This window comes from Oreochromis aureus, linkage group 7 (assembly GCF_013358895.1).
Source record: "Oreochromis aureus strain Israel breed Guangdong linkage group 7, ZZ_aureus, whole genome shotgun sequence".
NCBI lineage: Eukaryota > Metazoa > Chordata > Actinopteri > Cichliformes > Cichlidae > Oreochromis > Oreochromis aureus.
Window position 1 is genome coordinate 58,009,250 of NC_052948.1, and position 20,920 is coordinate 58,030,169.

General features: G+C 39.1%; 1 protein-coding gene across 1 annotated transcript; it reads right to left on the reverse strand.

The window, feature by feature from the left end:
- Nucleotides 1–3,158: 3,158 nt before the first annotated feature.
- Nucleotides 3,159–17,032, reverse strand: reep5 (receptor accessory protein 5). The gene is made up of 5 exons (XM_031734263.2): nucleotides 16,819–17,032; nucleotides 16,432–16,525; nucleotides 5,731–5,869; nucleotides 4,266–4,434; nucleotides 3,159–3,458 (listed from the first exon to the last, which is right to left on the reverse strand). The coding sequence occupies exons 1-5, from the start codon at nucleotides 16,934–16,936 to the stop codon at nucleotides 3,409–3,411; spliced, it is 570 nt and encodes a 189-aa protein (XP_031590123.1). The 5' UTR covers nucleotides 16,937–17,032; the 3' UTR covers nucleotides 3,159–3,408.
- Between the last annotated feature and the right edge of the window lie 3,888 nt (nucleotides 17,033–20,920).

Here is a 20,920-nt window from a genome sequence, read left to right on the forward strand (position 1 = left end):
CATGCTCCTAACAACATAACAGATGGTTTCCTGGGGGATCACCTCCCAGACCTGGATCAGAGCATCACTGAGCTTGATGGCGTCAGATGGACCAAGACGTGATGTATCCCAGATGTGTTCTGTTGGACTTAAGTCAGGTGTGGGGGCAATCAATGGTGTCAATTCCTTCATCCTCCAGGAACTGCCTGCATACTCTTGCCACATGAGGCTGGGCATTGTCGTGCACCAGGAGGAAGTCAGGTACCGCTGCACCAGTGTTGGTCTAGCGCTGGATCCAAGGACTTCATCCTGAAATCCAGTTAGTGTCCCATTGCCTAGCCTGTAGAAGTCTGTTCATTTCTCCCTCAGGACATCACTAACCCACCACCAGTGGGTCAGTCATGTAATATGAGTGATGTTACGCAGCATAATGTTCTCCACAGCTACCCACATCTATAACTGCTGTAGGACCTGCCAGTTCGAGTATTCTATACGAGGACCTTCTATAGCCCAGTCCGGCACTCTTAGAGTAACCAATCTCAGCAAACCTTATCGCAGTGGCACATATTGCTGTGGTAAATGGACTGATTCTTATATAGCACATTTTATACAACATGCCACACTCACCCATTCAGCACTTTCTTCTATGCTTTTCAGTGCTTCCTAGCTAACATTCACTTTGATGGATGCATCAGAAAGCACATTGGTATCTTATCCAAGCATTGAACCACTAACCTTCGATCAGTAGATGACCTGCTTTACCTCCTGAGCTACAGAACAGGAGAAGACTCAAACTTAGAGGAATCTTAGAGTTTGCAACCTGTAGGGTCCAAGTATCGCCTCATGCTACAAGTAGTGACTCTGACTCTGGACTTCTACACAAAAGCAAAACTAGTGAAAAACAGAAAAGAGGTACAAAGTCAGTGGCCTGTAACACTATTCCTGTTTAGGGGATTGTTTCATTGTTTCCCCTGTAGTGCACCTATTGTTAATTTCATTAACATCAAAGCAGCTGAAACTGAATAACAACCCCTTCTGCAACTTAACTGACCAGCTAAATAACCAAGAAGTTGAATTGACTTGAAGCTGCACTCTGATTAATTCAATTCAGTTTTATTTATACAGCACCAAATCACAACAACAGTCACCTTGAGGTGCTTTATATTGTAAGGTAGATCTTACAATAATACATACAGAGAGAAAAAACAACAATCATAAGACCCCTCTATGAGCAAGCACTTTGGCGACAGTGGGAAGGAAAAACTCCCTTTTAACAGGAAGAAACCTCCAGCAGAACCCGGCTCAGGGAGGGGTGGACATCTGCCACGACCCGTCAGGGTGAGAGAAGGAAGATGGGGTAAAAGACATGCTTTTCAAGAGAGCCAGAGATTAATAACAAGTATGACTCAATGCAGAGAAGTCTATTAACACATAGTGAGTGAGAAAGGTGACTGAAGAAGAAATACTCAATGCATCATGGGAATCCCCCAGCAGCCTACACCTATTGCAGCATAACTAAGGGAGGATTCAGAGTCACCTGATCCAGCTCTAACTATATGCTTTAACAAAAAGGAAAGTTTAAAGCCTAATCTTAAAAGTAAAGATAGTGTCTGTCTCCCGAATCCAAACTAGAAGTTGGTTCCATAGAAGAGGGGCCTGAAAACTGAAGGCTCTCCTTCCCATTCTACTTTTAAATACTCTAGAAACAACAAGTAAGCCTGCAGTGTGACAGCGAAGTGCTCTAATGGGGTGATATGGTACTATAAGGTCATTAAGATACAATGGGAACTAGTTTTTCAGCGTGGATATGGAACAAATGGAAGAAGTAGTCCTAAATATTTGTTTAATATGTGCATTGAAGGACATATCCTGGTCAAAAATGACTCCAAGGTTCCTCACAGTGTTACTGGAGGCCAAGGTAATGCCATCCAGAGTAAGAATCTGGTTAGATACCATACTTCTAAGATTTTCAGGGCCGAGTACAATAACCTCTGTTTTATCTAAATTTAGAAGCAGAAAATTTAGAGGCCATCCAGGTCTTTAAGTCTTTAAGACATTCCTGCAGTTTAACTAATTGGTGTGTGCACACATTATCCATTAAGCCAGATAACATGTTATCTGGCTTAATGGATAGATAAAGCTGTGTGTCATCTGCATAGGAGTGAAAATGTACGCAATGCCTTCTGATGATACTGCCTAAGGCAAGCATGTATAATGTAAACAGAATGGGTCCTAGCACTGAACCATGTGGAACTCCATAATTGCCTTAGTGTATGAAGCGGACTCTCCGTTTACATGAACAAATTGGAGTCTATTAGATGGATGTGAAACCACTGCAGCGTAGTACCTGTAATACCTGCAGCATGCTCTAATTACTCTAATAGGATATTATGGTCAGCAGTATCAAAAGCTGCACTGAGGTCTAGCAGGACAAGCACAGAGACTGAGTCCACTGTCAGAGGCCATAAGAAGAACATTTGTAATCTTCACTAAAGCTGTTTCTGTACTTGTCATGAGCACAGATTAAAATCTGTTCCTTTTGTGAGCATTGTATATTAAAAAATTATCATTGCTGTATTTTTACATCCCTGTTCAGGGACAGCTAAAAACACACTGGTAAATGAAATGGTTTTTATAAAGCACTTTTCTAGTCTAACTGAGACCTTAAAGCACTTACAGAACCTGTCCTCATTCACCCCCATTCATACAAGCACTTTTTTCCCTCCATGCTTTGCCTACATAAGTGCTCTTTATCAGAGTATAAAGCAACTTGGGATTAGTATCTTGCCCAAGGATATTTGGCATACAGACTGGAGCAGACATGGATCAAACCACTAACCTTCCAATTATTAGGTGACCTGTTCTACCTCCTCACATCCCAGCTGGATTTACACTATATATCAGGCCAGGCCCAAAGTGAATAGTTTTAACTTTCTTTTTTTTTTTCCAAAACACTTCATTAAGGGGATATAGAACACACAATTTGTTCCATTTGAAGTCTCTTACTAGTTAACATCTTTTCAGTGAGCTGATCAAACTGGCACCAAATATTACTTAGGCAGTGATAAAGGAAAAACCAAAGAACAGCAAAGCATATGAGTCGTCAGTAAGACCTGAGTCACAACAGCAAACTGAATAATCTCCATCAAATCTGTTGTACGATCATTAACATTAGGAAATGGTTTTAGTAAAGTAGTTTTTATTTGGTTCAAGAAGCATACCAGGACTACCATACAGTTAAACTGAGAGCCTTCCAGAAAAACAAAACAAATCATGGAGCGGCTTTGACTGCTACAGTTTTACATTTAATATCACAGGCAGGAAGCTTACAGTTGTGTTCTGAATGGTTGCTGTAAAAACTGACATTTTCAAGGCAAAATTTCTTCAATGAGTCAGCTACAGAGCTGGCACTGTGGACAGACTTCATTCTTAGGAGCTCTTCTTTTCCTCAAATATGATGTTTGCTGTGGCTTTCTTAGCTGTGGACAAATCACAAACAAATACAAAGATACTGTCAGTGAAACTCAGTACATCAGTACTGCAGATGTTTGACTTTAGAAACCTGCATAACGGAATCCAAGATCAACTTAATTTTAATTTACAACTACAAAATATAGACATGTCTAGTATGAAACTATTTTGAATTATGGCCCACCCTAGTTTTGAGAATTTGGACCTTGTTGTGCTTTTGTTGTGTACGTTTGGTACAGTGGATGATATGTGAAAATCTTCTGTTTTTCACTGAAAATGTTTCAATCCTTTTTTCTGTCTTTGGTTGATTGTATTATTGGCAGTCAGCATTTTTTTGAAAATAACTGAAATGTATACAAATTCACAAAATTACTCCCAAGCTAGAGAGAGAACTCAAGTTGGAGTAATGTCTGAAGTTTGCTGTTCTTACATTTAGCACACAACATGTCTCACTTCAGGGATGCTTTCACAATTGGAAATACTCAGTTTAGTAGCTGCCTATCCAGGCAATGTGGGAAGCAGGACACATGTTTCTTCCCTCTCGTAAGAGGGAGACCATTATCTGCATTATACTCACATGAATACAAAGTGGTCTCTGCACCAGGTGCTAGGAGGTTTAAGTCTGTTTAATATCTAAGGAGCTTGAACATGTTCTTCTTGAAGATGTTTCACCTCTTATCTGAGCTTAGATAGCTGAATTTGAGCAGCCACAGTTAAATATCTTGAATGCAATTTTGCATTGCATCTTAAATAGTATCTGATATATCAGTTAGGCTCTTTTAGCAAACACTTCACAATTATGATGATTTAGTCACCCTCATCCTTGAACTTGTCAGCAGCTTCTGACGCCTTGTCCTTGATGTTCTTCACTACATCATCAATCTTGGCCTCATTCTTGAGGAAGAATGGTCGAATGATGCGGTTATATATCTGAACCGATCCATTGGAAGGAGTTGGAGCCATACACCACACCAAGAAGGCACACTGGGGAAGAAAACAAAATTTCTCTCAAAAAAATGAAAACAGGTATAGAATTTGGCATTAAACACAATAATAATAATATAACTTTCAGGCATAACATTATGACCACCTGCCTAATTTGCTGGTCCCCCTTTTGCTGCCAAACTGGCCCTGACTCATTGAGGCATGGACTCCACTAGACCCCTGTAATTGTGTTGTTGTATCTGGCAGCATGATATTAGTAACAGATCTTTTAAGTCCTGTAAGTTGGGAGGTGGGGCCTACATGGATCGGACTCGTTAATACATTACATTCTACAGATGCCCAACTGGATATGGGGAATTTGGAATCCAGGTCAGCACCTCAAAGTCATTGTTGTGCTCCCAACCATTTCTGCTTTGTTGCAGTGTACATTATCCTGCAGAAAGGGACTACCGTTTTGATTAAAGGATGCACACGGTATCATATAACACTTAGGTAGGTGATATGTGTCATGGTAACATTCACATAGATTTCGGGACTCAAGGATTCCCAGTAGGGAATTGCCCAAAGGATCATACTGTCTCTGCCGACTTGCCTTCTTCCTATAGTGCATCCTGGTGCCAGGTGTTCCCCAGGTAAGCAACACACACACACACACACACTGGGCCATCCACGTGATGTAAAAGAAAATACGATTTTTCAGGCCAAACCACCTTCTTACATTGCTCTGTGGTCACATCCCTACTACTGGTGCTTTGGGTAGTGTAAAACAGTCACCATAACCCTGACTGCTCTGTGGCTCTGCAGCTCCATGCACAACAAACTGTGATACACTATGTATTCTGAATTGAATTGGAGCACATGGGCCAGACTTTACACGTGCATGAATGAGCCTTGGACGCTCATGACCCTGTTGCTGGTTCACTACTGCCATGATGAAGACATGATCAGTGTTATTTACTTCACCTGTCAGTGGTCAAAATGTTATGCCTTATCAATCTAAGTGCACATTTTAACCAGCACCTGGTTTACTGTAGCCTGCAGAAACAATGGCTGGACAGCAACAGCCTCTAGCTTGGACTTTTAGGCAGTTTCTTTTGGACTTTCTCCAAGTTTGAAGATGATCAAATCACAATCCCCTAAAGCCAACAAACCCCCTTTACATTAGGCCTACTGGCTGCTGGTAAAACAGACCCCCAGAATAAGAGCTTTGTTTACTCTAAGATCAAACACATACAGGTGAGATTTAACCCTGATTGAGTTTTTTCTTTTTAATTAATAAAAGTTTCAACACTGAGTAAAATAAATAAGGACAGGCACAGAGACCAACTGGATTACCTTTCCAATATAGTAGAATGGGAACCAGGAAAGGAAGATGTCAGCAAAAAACTCTGCCACACTGAAGACTCCATACACCACCCAGTAGGTCAGCCACTTAGTATCATCATCTTTGGTGGCACTTTCAATGGCCTTAATCCTGGGAAGAACAAAGACATGTTTGGTACTCCTTTTACACATACCTGTAAGCACTGTTCTGTAAGGACCATGAATGTGCACATGGATCAGGCTCATATCCTGCTTTCAATATGCAACATGTATTGATGTATTCAAGCATCAATAATAAATTGAACAACCAATACCACCTTGTGAATCCATGGAATGAATACACAGAAATCGGCCTGTTAATCAATAGGTCTTGAATTTTTTTTCCCTCCATTAGTACCAACACATCCATCATATGCCATTAATACTTTAACTCACTTAGTCTATATGGCCATTTGGTGAAAATGTACATAGTGAGGCGATTACAGAATTCATACATTTATACATCACAACAGTGGGAAAAGTACACACCATTAAGAATTTATCACACAAATGAGGGGTTCCTAAATCTTACTGCAATGGTTTGGATTTATTTGTGTGATTGTATGCCACTGACCATGCCATGCCTTCCAATATTATAGCCATACTCATCATTTTCATGGGAGACTAATGTTACAATCAATTTAAAAACAAAACAAAAACAGACGAACAGGACAATGATGAACACAAACACACACAAACACACACATCTACGTACACTGACTCAGAATGAAGAGAAATACACATATGAACAGATGTGCACTCGTTGATTGAGTGAGAAATGACACACACACAGGCACACAAATCGAAATGCTGATTCAATTCACTGAGAAGTGATCCACACACATACACACGCACACGCTTGTGCAATGAAGAGTGATACACACACACGCTGATGCAATGAAGAATGCTTTGCTAACAAATGCTTATGCTGATACGCAAAATGCTGCACACAAACATCCAAATACGGAATCTGTCACAACAACAAGAAGCCATTGATTGTTTATTGGTTAAATGCGTTTCATGTCACCCAGAGGGCATTTGTGTAGATTTAGGGGACAGGGTCTAAAGCAGTTTGGTTATGAAAACAATGTCTGTGCGTGATGTCTGTTTATGGCTTAAAGCCTCGACTGAATTGTTCACTGTGCTTCACACAGCCTGATAAGGAGCAGTGGTACAGAGTGAAAATGATGAATTAACGGTGTGAGTCTTATTTCGGAGCGCCACATTTTTGTGATTGAGACTTAATTGAAGGAGGAACACACTGGAAAAAAAAAAGAAAAAAAAGGGGGGATTGGCCAGCTCTTGGATTTACGTAAGCATCTCGCGTGTATTTAACACAATTGCCTCAGGCTTTAAAAAGTTAAGTGCAGCAGCCACCTCTACTTTTTGGTATACCGAAAAAGTAAATTGGGTGGTTGTTACATTAAAAAGTCTAACTTGTAATTTGAACACAATAATTTCATGTTTCTATGAACGTAATTAAACCATGTAGGATCTGTACAAAATTCAACAACTTAATTTGTTTTTGTTAAGATGACACGATACAATTTAGTAAGAGTGGTTAGTTGCTGAACTCACGGAATTCACAAGACCGCATAAGATTTCAAACTGCAGGAAAATCACAGAAGTTATAAGAGGCAGACAACGACACACACACCACATGCATGCTATTGTTATTTATTGTGGATTGACCTGTCAAGGGCAAGAACAAAAGAATTCTGCATCAAATACAGGAAATCATAGCTTTCCTGTATTTCCTAGATTGTTGGCATGCTGGTTAGTGCTGTTGCTTGACAGTAAGAAGGTCCTGGGTTCAAGTCCACAGTCTGGCTAGTTTGCAGTGGTTTCTCTCTGGGTATTCTGGTTTCCTGCCGCAGTTATTAGAGCTAGGTTAATTGATGATTCTAAATTACCCATGAGTGTAAATGGTTGTTTGTTTTTATGTGATAGACTGGTGAGCTGTCCAGGGTGTACCCCGCCTCGTAACCTATCACTTCAGGGTTATTTTCCAGCCCTCCTGCAACCAGGATAAAGATAGGAGGATGGTAGTTGTTGTAGACCCATTCAGTTTTTATGGTAACCAGGATCTACACTTTGTTGAACAGTATGTAATATGAAGACAACATGTAGTATTTAAGTGACCAAGTAGTATTTGGATAAAAGTTATTGAATAGTGTTGAAATAAAATGACAGAATTGTGAAGGATTAAAATATTCCCAGAGCTCAACTTACTTCATCTGAACATGTTTCAATCGTGTTTTATGAACACAAAATGCACAGGTTTACTGAATATGAAAAGGTTGTGTTGATTTAACTCAGTTGTTTAAGTTTCTGCCAAAGCAAAACATTTGTGTGCAAACAGTGTCCACTATTGAATCAAGTAAATCCAACATGTTTTTTGTTTTCAGTGCAAAAAGGAGTTACGGTACCTGTATTCCTACACAATATTGTCCTGGGAGGGAGAAAAACTTTCTGGTGAAGTTTTGGTTGATTTTTGGGTTTTGCTTAGCGCTAGGTTGATTTTATTAGTAAGGTTTGGGTTGTTTTCTTTCTCTAAGAGAGAGAAAGATGGTTTTATGCTTGGACATGTTTGCAACGGGCCCCAGTATTTGGTATTTTATTAGTATTTTGTTGGTTACGTTTGTTTTTGCTTTTGTTACAGTGCACTGAGATAAGAAAATCTGAGAGGTGTGATCCACCAGTGGTGATATTTTGGCATTTTGTGAGTTCTTGATTTAACAAATCAGCTCTTTAAACCAGGCCTGAGAGATTGAAATTTAAAGCGCTATAAAATATTCTTACTGAAAACAGTCGCAAAGTGTTTTTCTCCATGATTATAATGGGCTTGGGAGAAATTCACTTATATGGGACATTGATCACATGAGAAGTCCTGAGTCTAAGAGGATTGCAGCGAGTCAATCCAGTCCAAAAAACAAGGAACTGTTTTCCTTTAAAATGATGACATCATCTTGCTGGTGATGGATGCTTGAATAGATTGCGAGTGAGACTCCATTATCAGCAATATCTGGTATGAATGTGTGTGAATGAATGCATGTGACTGGACTGTGATGGACGGACTAAAAGTTTTAACTGACTTGATGCTGAGACAGAAACTGCACCGACGCGAGGATTAGTAAATGTCCACAAATAATTCACCCAGCCTGCAACAGATGGGTGGATACTTTGTTTTGTTTTTGCAGGAGCAGGAGGATAAGAGAGAGCAGAGGGGGAGACTGTAGCTTCACATGAGAGTGTGGAACTGCAGACTTAACCCTTTGGTTGCTAATTTTGAGTTACTGATGTTTGCAGTAAGGAAACTGTGTTTTATTAGCTGTGTTTCGATTAATGTATCACATTATATTGTTGGGAATGTCAAATGCTAAAGTGAAGAAAAGGTTTGATTTCACTCATCACTGAACATGTTATTATTAACCATAGCAGGCCACTGTAAAAAGTCAATTAACTTTTATAGAGGAAAAAAGCCAAAAACTCTAATAATATCTGGCTGGAGAACATACTGGAGAGGAGAATTTCTGATGTTTTCTGAGATATGATGTCACTAACCTTTTCTTTTAATTTTCTAGCTCGGATGAATGATTTGACACATGGGAATGTAAATGTAAATTATGATTAGAATAAGTCACTGGGTGAGGAAGTCCTGAACATGATATGCTAAACCAAACCAAATTTGCATCACTGGAAGAACAATGGACAATAACATTAGATTATCAAGGCTAGGGAGAGAGGTGTTTTGGTTTTCTGTCTCTTACAGAGAAAGGAACAGACACCAGACGAGGTCACAGAGATACGAGGATCCTTCGCAGCAGAGACAGACACAGAGACTGCCAAGACACCAACTGGGTTCAAGTGTCATGGCGTTTGGGCTCCGACTAGTGACCTGGAGAGGATGGATCTCATAAACACAGCAATAACCATGAAGGGGTTGGCGGAAATCCAGGAACACCAGACCAACGAGGTTCGAGAGGCTCTTGGTAAAAAGGGGGACACGTTCCTGTTCCTTTCTCTGGGGAACACAGATGTGACCCCAGAATACACAGATCATCGTTTGAAATCGGGGCAGAATGATCCCCTGATCTGTGCAACGACTGAAGGGTGGTCTAACCCCTGAGGTTGAAGAAAGAAGAGCAGAGAATCACTCGACTGGAAGACATTGGTAGCTGCAGCAATAAAATAAAGGCTAAAAGCTCCTCAGACAGAGGTTCTAGTCTGAGTACGTTTGAAGGGTATAAGGTAGCACCAAAATAAAGCTGTGGGAGAACTGGGGAGTGATGGGGGTGTCATCTGTACCTACTATTGTTGTTGTAATAATAGTTTTTCTTGCATGTGAACTGCGCAAACACCGAGGTCAACTCACATATGGTCCACCCGTTAAAGGGGGACAAAGGGCCTCAGGGGTAAGAAGAAATGAACCCTGCAACACTGGATTGCAGGGTGTAAGTGATCTCTTTTTAAAAAAGAGATCAAAAGGGGGAATTGTGGGATTATAATATTACCTTATGCCATGTTATACCCCTAATTAAAGATTGTGAAATATTATGTAGTTTTAGTTTGCATTATTCTCCTGAATTAGAAGAAGGTGATAACTATTACATTTGTTAAACTGATTTGCATCACATTAGACTGCTGATTTATTGTGAATGAATGATATTGTTTTATGATGCATTATACGGCTGAGTTATAAGAAATACTGTTTTCAGAGAATCATGATCTTATTTGTCTGATTAGAAGAGAGCAGAATATACCGGAGAGGTTTTCTGCCCCAACTCAGCAGGAGCAGATAAACAAGGAGCCAAGGTGTGAGAGAAAGAATGTGAATGTTTAGGCTTTTATGACTAGGTGGGGGCCACTAGAGGCTATAAGAGTTTGAGCAATGCTCCACCATTTTGAGATCTGATGCTGTCTGCGTACAGTGTTCATCTCCCACGCGTGTGTTCATTAAAATCATCGTTTGTTATTTTGGTTTTCCTCTTGTATCTATCTCCAATACTTTTGAACCCGTAACACACAGATGTGAAAAGGGTCAACTGTGAAACAAGTTTTTTAAATGGTAAATGGTAAATGACCTGTATTTGTATAGCGCTTTACTAGTCCCTAAGGACCCCAAAGTGCTTTACACATCCAGTCATTCACCCACTCACACACACATTCACACACTGGTGATGGCAAGCTACATTGTAGCCACAGCCACCCTGGGGCGCACTGACAGAAATTTTTAAATTCTTTTAACTTCAGAAGCTATTATCGAAAACTTTACAATGATGAAACAGAAGCTATAACACTTTGATGATGCTGTTGATACAGATTTTGTCTAATTTAGACATTTTCATTGGCATTTAAAATCATTAAAATGAGGCACAGTTACCATGGTCCACCTGCCATAGGTAGTAATTTTGGATTCACAGTATTCATCAGTGGACAACCTGAACTACAGCCTTTTCCAATTCTAATGCTAGCTATGGTGGAGGACGCCAATCAATCAACCAACCAAACTTTTTTAACTCTGCTGCTCAACCCACAAATGCATTTTCCTTACAAATGTAGTACTATTTAAGGGTAAATAGACAGGATTTCCAACACCATAAGATTTATTGCCCAGAAACACTGTTACACAAGGCAACCATGTTGCAAGTAATGGCTTAACTTTTAAAGAGCTGCTAGCTCTAGAGATTTCAGTATAGTTTCGAAAGGATGAGTCACTTCAAATAAGAGATTTGGAATTGCAATTTGTTACAATGTCAGGACAAGATAACCTGCTATAAACAGAGCAGTTACAGTGAAGATAACATATGTTTGTAAAAATAAACCTATGCAGATTATTAGCTCCACTCTGAGCTTATTGTTTAACTTAATTACTCTTTTCTTCTCTTGTACCAAATAATGTAACATCCATAATTTTAACTTTAGAAAATACTGATATCTTAAGAGTAAGAAAATGTATCAAATGTTATGCTACATCAGTCTCAGTAGCTGAGGACAATTCTGGTCACTTTCTATCAAGCTGTTTCTCAAAAATCTTGAGACAAGAAAAACATTCATAGTGACGGCAGCAGGCCAACATGTGACACTATGCTGACTGCATGTAGTATTACCCCTGAGATATTACTAGATAATATCATCATGATAAGAACTGTTTTAAAACTTTTGATGACAAAATTATTTAAATGCTTTCTTTGTAAGTCACAGGGGAAATCCACTAACTTTATAGATGAAGTTCAGTTTACAATTAGTAGACAATAACTCTGTGTAGGTTCTCAGTCATCCAGGTCATGGTAATCTTTCAGTTCCCAGAACTGGTGAAGCTGCAGAACTGAAGAGGCTTCTTGGATGAGAGGTGAAACTTCTTCAAGAATCTCAAAGTAGTCTGGTCGCTTTTCTTTCCAACTGCCTTATAGCCCATTAAACATTTCTGTAACTGTGTGCAAGAATTGCTATAAAAAAGGCACAACCTTACATCGCCGATATCCTGTTGAATCCTGATGAATTATTTCCATGGGTCAAATAAAAATAAATCAACACTTGGACCTTCTACATCTATCTTGCAGAAATGTTCCCCCGTGTTAGCAAATGTTAAACAAAAAAGCTAGAAGCCAGGGGCTAATTAGGGGCTAAATACCCGAATAATTGAAAAAAAGTCACCTCACATAAAAGAAAGTTCCTGGTTCAAAACTGGAGCTATCTCTCGGTGTTGGGCCTGTGATAGACTGATACCCTGCCTCTTATCCCATAACAGCTAAGACAGACTGCAGCTCCCTGTGACCCCAAATTGGATAAGAGATGAAGAAAATGGATGGATGTGTTAGGATGTTGACAATGCATTTCCACCCAAAACCCATTTTTTAATTTTTGCTTCTTGACATAGCAGCATCTCCTTATAATTCCCTTAAATAACAGCACAAATTAGAAAATAGTCAGTATTGCTACTTCCTAAAAGAGAAAAGTAAAGTTTTTGGTAGCTATAATTTGGTAAATGGCAGCCAGATAACAAAGGTTGACAAAGCCAAAGTAGGTAAATGGTAAATGGCCTGTATTTGTATAGCGCTTTACTAGTCCCTAAGGACCCCAAAGCGCTTTACACATTCAGTCATCCACCCATCCACACACTGGTGATGGCAAGCTACATTGTAGCCACAGCCACCCTGGGTGCACTGACAGAGGTGAGGCTGCCGGACACTGGTGCCACCGGGCCCTCTGACCACCACCAGTAGGCAGCGGGTGAAGTGTCTTGCCGAAGGACACAACGACCGAGATGGCAACCTTCCGATTACAAGACGAACTGCCAATCTTGAGCCACGATCGCCCCGTACCAGGTGGTGCAGAAAAATAGAATTATTATATTTCTGTACAGGCAATAAATTGGCAAGTTTAAACATTCAGCTATTTCTAGCCATCTGTAATTATTTACAGATGCAGACAAATCAATGTAAAAATAAATGAATAAATGACAGATGACTTCGTCGTCTGTTATCCACAGATACAGCCACTTAGAACTGCCATTCCCATCAGCCTGTTTACAACCGTTGTTGTGGAGCATAACTGCTTTCCACTATAAACACAACCCTTTCACTCATTTAAAGTAGGCACCAAGAGACGGCGCTTTCTTCACAAAAACTTAGACTTTTATAGTCTCACAATATTTTAATAGCTTTCATTTTTAAAGACTTTTACCTGTTAAAAGTTTTGAAAATGTAAAATACATGGATAAATGTATTTTCAATCTAATCTAATAAACAACTTAAAAGAAAAAAAAAAATCTTATATACAAACATCCTCATAAATCCAAAATCAGATGTGTAAGTTATCTTTTTTACTTGTTCAGACTTCTGATTGCATTATGAGTAGCACCTACTTTTTTTCTGTACGGTTAACTTAATATTTTGATTTATCCTTTACATTACCACTTCTTCATATTTTGCATAGGAGAGGCCAGACTTTCACTGTAATCGAATCAAATCAAATCAAAATTTATTTATATAGCACATATTAAGTCTGTGTTGACCATAGTGCTTCACAGTCAGTAAAAGCATGAGACAATTAAAACAAACAATAAAAGAGGACAACAAACAATAGGTAACAACACAACAAGCTAGACCAGCCAACTAGTCAGAATCAAAAGCCAAAGTAAAAAGATAAGTTTTAAGACGTGATTTAAAAGACTGGATAGACTCGGCAGTACGAATATGAACAGGGAGGTTATTCCAGAGTCTTGGTGCCACGGATGCAAAGGCCTGGTCACCTCTCGACTTCATTCGAGACCTAGGTTGTGCTAGGAGCCTGTGATTGGACGATCTAAGTGCTCTGTTGGGATTGTATAAGTGGAGTAGTTCAGAAAGATAGCTGGGCGCTAAATTATTCAGAATTTTAAAAGTGAACAAAAGAATTTTAAAATCTATGCGATATTTAACAGGGAGCCAATGTACTGCAATGTAATGCTCTTATTTCTTTAAAGTGCTCCCTAGGTCTTTCAAAGTATCCTGAGTTTGTATGGAGAAGGTCAGCAAAGGGTTACAACAGAGAGCCATCTGTAAAACACAGTGGTAACTGATTGTTCCAGGCTTCTTTTCAGCCAGTGGTGTTGGGGATGCATTCAAAAAGATCTATACTTTCAGCGATTCCTCCAAAGAGAACTAAGTACTGCGTCAATATCACAGCTGGGCATATACAGTGATTTTTGGGCTGGAAGCTGCTGGCCTTCGCTGAGGGTTGGAAATCTGTTTGTCGCCTTATGTGTGACAAAAGAATCCACTGTAATTACACTGATGATAGCTCTATACAAGTTTTTTGCCCTTAAAATTACTATAGCGTTTTATCTGAGATGTGCAGGTTTTCAGCATTTTCCCATAAAGTTGCGTGTTTTATTCCCTACATTCAGGCTCAGGGGTCATTTGGTGATGTTGCTTTGACTGCATAATCACAAGAAACGATATAGAAAATTTTAAAAATAGATATTAGTTGTCAATAATCTGTTGATTGCTTGGTTTAAAAAAATCATAGTCTGTGTTTGCATGGTCACTCATTAAGAACTGGTTGACTGCCAGTGACTCGTTAATTCTCTCTACCTGTCATTACCTGGAGATTTTGCACCTAAAACTAACTATATAATATATAATAGGTACTGCAGTATTAGATTGGACACTTTTTTGCAGCACATTTATCTTTTGTTGCATTTCTTATGTCCCTTTCACAGTGCCAAATTTTTGAAGCAGAGTATTAAAATTAATCATAAAAAGTGATATATTAAGATTAACAGCAGACAAATCAAGTAATGCCAAAAAATAAGCAGGCAGTGCTGGTGGTGCTGCTATGACTGTTAATTACTTTGGAAAACCAGCACATACATTGTGAATTTCCCCAATACAATACCAAGCTGTGAATGATTGCACCTCCACACTGGTTTTCCTACAATGCTGATGCTGCTGCTTCTTCAATTAATTGCTTCTTCACTGTGAACGACTGTAGCTCCTCTGAAAAGGAAGACTCGAATCAGCGGTAGGGCTGGGTATCGTCACTGATTTCAATAACTGATTTGGTTCCGATTCACAAGGTCCCCATTCGATTCAACTCAATTTATGAGACTTTATCAGAGGTCTAAGCATCACAGCAGATATACTTGTGATTGTGGAATTTCTTTTCTAGAGCTACAATATCTAGAGTCATACCCAGTGAAGATGTAAAATTATTAACAAGAAAACCGACCTCTGTGGGAGTAGAGTTCAGGAAGCTGCTCTGCACTATGTTGGCACACGGCATTGAAGAAGAGAACAGTGGATAATTTAAATCCTTTAACTTGGTTGCAACACTTTTAGAGAAACACCTGCTGTGATGAAATCCACTCCCCACTGCTGTGTAATACATTATTGTAAATTGAAATGTTATTTGGAAATGATCAGACAAAACGGGATTTTCCGGTAATGCTGGTAAATGTTTAGTTTCTATGAATGTAATATCATGACAGGTTGGTTCTTTTACATTTTGAAATAATGATTCTAAATAAATTAAATGCCATCAATTAATCATTTGTGTACTAATGGGGACTTAGAAGACAAAGACTTAATGTTTAATAATCCACAGTTCACTGAGATTTTTTTTTCTTTTAGTTGTCTGGGAGCAGACACAGTCGCCCTTCATGATCAGCAGGAAAATAACTTGCTTCCTAGTCTAGACTTTGCTTAAAGTCTAGACTATGAGAACAGCCCCACCAAAGTTGGGGACGAAAAGTTCATTTTCACAATACCTACTTACTCTTAAGTCATACTTAAATTAGGTAGGTCTTTCTGTTAAAAGCCATTATTTTCCCACAATTGTTTTTTGGGGGGAGGGGGGTCTTCTTTTTCTTAACACTAACATTTTTGTAGGTGCTTATTTTATGTATTTTATTGTCATTGTTTGTGATAATTAAAGACTGGTGGAGGGAAAACGCACTCGAAAAATTACAACTTTGCACAAAAAATGAGCTTAAATATTAAGTAACCCTACAGACCTATATCCTTTTGGCGCTTAAGCGCTACAATCGCCTAAATAAACCTCACAGCATTGACATGAACACAGGCCTTTTTATAGATTTAGTGACTTGAAAGCACAACAACAGGAGCAAGTAAAACCGTGTTTAGGCGATTAAGGCCATTTCCAAGTGTTCTGAGAATAACATATACTTACGATATGTAGGCTGGATACGCAAACCCGATGAGGTTACATAGCAGGGAGGCTCCGTATCCAATGACCAAGTAAACTGCGATTACACCGATGACAGCTGAAACAAATCACACCACACATTTGTCAAGATTTTCTACCCACGAAGACATTAACCTGATTATACCTATATACCTATGTTACAACCAGTAACTACATTATGGAGACTACTTTTATAGTATCGAGCCGGTGATGTAAAATAAACACACTTTCTTTTGTTAGCTTATGGCTAAAGGAAACTGCAGCTAAATGTGAGTCTGTCCATCGGGCTTTTATTTCTTTTATCTACGCGTCCCTCAGTGATGCGGACAGCCTCTGCCTCTCTTTCCCATCCTTGCTACTGTCAACACTCACCGAGAGCAATGTAGGTCCTGCTTACTCCGATTTTTGCTTCCACCTTTGCCAGGACATCTGTCATCAGATTCTTTTCATGGAGAAAATTTTCAAATCTTTCTCTGAGCCCCTGCGCCATGACTGCACTTCCTGCTTAGCGATGATGAATTACGAAACGATCAGAATCAAACTGCGCCACGCCTGTAACCCGACACACCACTGTTCTCAGACCCACGGGCGTCAAAGTCAAAAGGGATGTGTGACACATGCATCAGATCATATCCTTCAAAATAAAAGCAATGGCGGTGTAACGCAAACAACCACTTAGTACGAAAAACAATCATATAGACAACTGCTAGTAGGTCGATGTTTTGTGTATGTGTGTGTGCTGCGCGTTTAAAATAAAAACAACTGGCACTGTTCGCATGTTCTGTTAACTATATGCGGTATATAATTAATCATGGATAAAATGTGTATTTCCCAATATTGCATTTCCTATTCTAGAATTTTTCCTGAAAATTGTAGGTAGCATACATATTTACTTGAATAGTAAGCGGAAGTAGAAGTGGTCACATGCACTAACTGTAGTGAACTTGATGCAGCTGGTAGCAACCAAAAATAGATGCCGGATTGTTTCCCCTAGTCTGTAGTCTTACAGGCATTGCAATAGTATTATATACTCGGTAGAATGCTCAGAAACCTTTAGGTTATGGGTTACAGAGTTACATATACGTCAGATATCGGTTAAGTCAGAAAGTGCTGTAGCTGCTGAAGAACTATGTAAATTAGAGGAATGGTGCCTAAAGGGCTAAAGTCAGGGCGCAAATACAGTGGTAACTGCAGCCACACCCTTCCCTGCTTTGATGACATTGCAAAATACAAATAGAGACCTAGTCCAAGAAGCATGTTCAACAAATTCTGAGTTTTAAAAAATACACTCAGAGTTGATTAAATCTGAGTTTGGCCAGTCTAGAAAGCTGATCAGTCTTATGTTGGTGAGTTCTCCTTGACATCCATCATCAACAGAACTCCATTGTCAGATTCACCAAGGCAAGGGCTGAATAAAGACTAGTGCATCCATTTTAATCCAATAGACACATAAATATTTAAAATCTGCTAATGTGGACCACTTGATAAAAGCAACTTTTTAAAGTTATTTAGTATATTTCATAGTAAAATTAATAAATACAATGTCCAAAATTATACCAAAAGATTGAAGTCACAGAATGATACTCAAATAAACCATCAGTGTAATTTGAGTTATTGTGTGCTGCTGTTTTTTATATTAAGCAGAATGAGTAAAACTTTAAGAAAAAGAAATTGAAATCCTGAGGACATATTTATTTAGAAGAAAGTATGGTGACAGTCCCAAACTTTACCAGCCCTGACTTCTTAGTTTCTGCTTTTATTGTTCCATAATGGCTCCTTTTAAATTGTGTGCCCTCTTACTAGTCTTTTTGATGCTCACCGCTTCTTCACCTTTTCTGCTCTTTTGGTGTCTCACCAATCTGCTGCACTCTTCATCTCCTCTTCTCTCATCTGTCCTGGTTATAATAAGAATGCAATCAGCATTTACCATTCAAACTCCATCCAAACCTGTGAGTAATTAAATAATGAAAGAAAAATGTTCTGTGTAATATGCCTTTTATTTTAATTTTAATTTTTTGGGGGGGGAATGACTGCAAAACTTGTCACAACAAAGATAGGAAATACCTCCAACATACACAAATATTTGATCACACAGCATGCAATTAATTTGCAAGAAATGTAATGTCCATTGTAATATCTGCTACAGATGGTGGTGACTCTCAAAGCGGTGCCAATGAGAATGGATAAGAGAACTGATAAGGAATTAAATCCATAAGCGATAGTGATAGTGGAATTGGAATTGCTAAGTTCCTATCAATTCTTATCACCCCAATAGATACCTCACTTTCAAACTGCTGGCTTACTTGTGGTTCCTAGGATATTTAAAAGCAGAATGGGAGACATATCCTTCAGCTTTCGGGCCCCTCTTCTATGTAGCTAATTGTTTCTCCCCTGCAGAGAGAAATTACAAAGTTGGAGGCTGAGCTGCATGCATAAAGTTGACACTAAAAAGTTAACAAGAGATTGGCTGGAGGGTAAAGATCATCCACTGGTAGTTTGGACAGATCACAAAAACCCTTTCTTCCCTTGCAATAATCTGACCATAACCTACAGAATTGGTTCATGCACCATGAGACCCAAAGCCATTTCCCACTGTGGTGGTGTGGTGGTGTTGCTAGTCCAGGAGGCCCACCGTGATGTCCCACCAACCAACCCCTACTGTGACTATCACTGAAACCAAACAGCTCATCTACACCACAGCAGCAGTTATTAGTGAGATGCTTGGCTACAAGATGAACAGCCGCAGCCACAAGGAGCAGTACCCTTCATGGAGAAGGAGACTAGAGGCCAAGATCAAGGTAGCGCAGAGAGAAGTTAGGCACTTCTTCATCACACCTTTCTGCAGCTCTGATACACACTCAGAAATTAAAGTACAGAAATGTACCTATAGGGGTACAATGGCTTGTCACTGGGGTGGTACCCTCTAAGGTACCGTTCTGTACCCTAAACTGTGGGTACTGATTTGTACCCTTGTAATTTGTACCTTTTACACGTCAAACCTGTACTTTAAAGGACAAAGTTGTACCCTTAGTATAAAGTACAAAAAAGAACCCTTAAAAGGAGTACAAAAATGTCTTTCTAAAGGTTCAATATCTACACACAGATTTCCTATATTTTTCCTCTCAAGATTTGAAAAATTGAAGATACAAAGTCAAAAATACTTGTCACATTTATTACCTTCTTAAATACAGACTGTTATCAACAGAGTATGTCATAAGCTGCAACATCAATTTCCTGTCCAGGTTTTAGCAACGTCCATTCACTATCAACTCTAACACTGTATGAATGAAAATGGTTGTCATATAACAGAGGAATGAGAATTTTTCCACAAAAGACCCACATTGTGTCAATATTAAATATGTACTTAATTTGCCAGAACAGAGGAATCTTCTCTGAATGCAGTACATCAATGACAAACACATCTCTTACACAGTATTTGACACTGTTCACAATTACTTCTGACACACGCTGGAAAGCTTTCTTAGGTCTTAGCACTATCAACTTCAGAAAAGCCACAATAGACTGTCAGTGCTTGTTGCAGTTCCAGTGGTAATGACAAAAATGGTGTAGTCACACTTTTTCCAAAAACATTTTCAAATTCACCAAGTAAACTTTTGTTAGAAAACTCCCAGCACTGTCTGAACTGATGTCTGTTGCTCAAAGTTGTAGCAATGTTCATAAAATTTCTACAATTGCGGGACAACGTTTTGAAATACTGGTGCTTACTTTCAAATCTCATACACCATAACAAACGTGAGGGCCGAACATTTCAATCAGTCTTGCATAGTGGATTAAATAATGACACTTGTGTAACAGAAGAACAGCAGTCACTGAGTCCACAAGTTATGTCAAAATTGACATCATGGGAATGAATAAGTCCTATGTGCTGAATAAGCTTTATCAAACTAAAGGTTCTTCTGCCACATTTGGAGCACTGATATGGCTGAGGCATGGTGGTCAATACAGAAGGTTTATTTGTCTGGTGACTGTGATTGGCAGAGGCCGGTCCTCACCCTCATCTATTTTCACAATGTACTTTTGGAGAAAAATCAGGGTGTTCTTCAGATGTTTTGGGTAAGCAAGGTTGAAGACAAAATACAAGCAGAAAGAAGAGATGATTCCTTCAAAAATACACGAGGTTCTGCACACTTCACTGCCATCCAACTTCACAATGTTTGGAGCGCTTCTGGAGAACACTGGTTTCCAGTCTTCATGAAGTAGCTGAACAGTTGGATAGGGGGTTTTAGGATGAACCTTTGAAGTCAAAAGAGAAGGTAGAGGAAAGCAATATCTTAGTCTCTTAACAAAAGATACATTTGTTTTCCTTTTATATAGACTAAATATTTTAATACACACACCTCTCCAAGTATGACAAAGAGATCCAGTTTCTCCTTGAAGACGTATGGCAGGAATAAAAGTGCAGCCCTTGTGTCAAGATCTGCCAAAAAAAACAAAACAAAAAAACCCCACAATA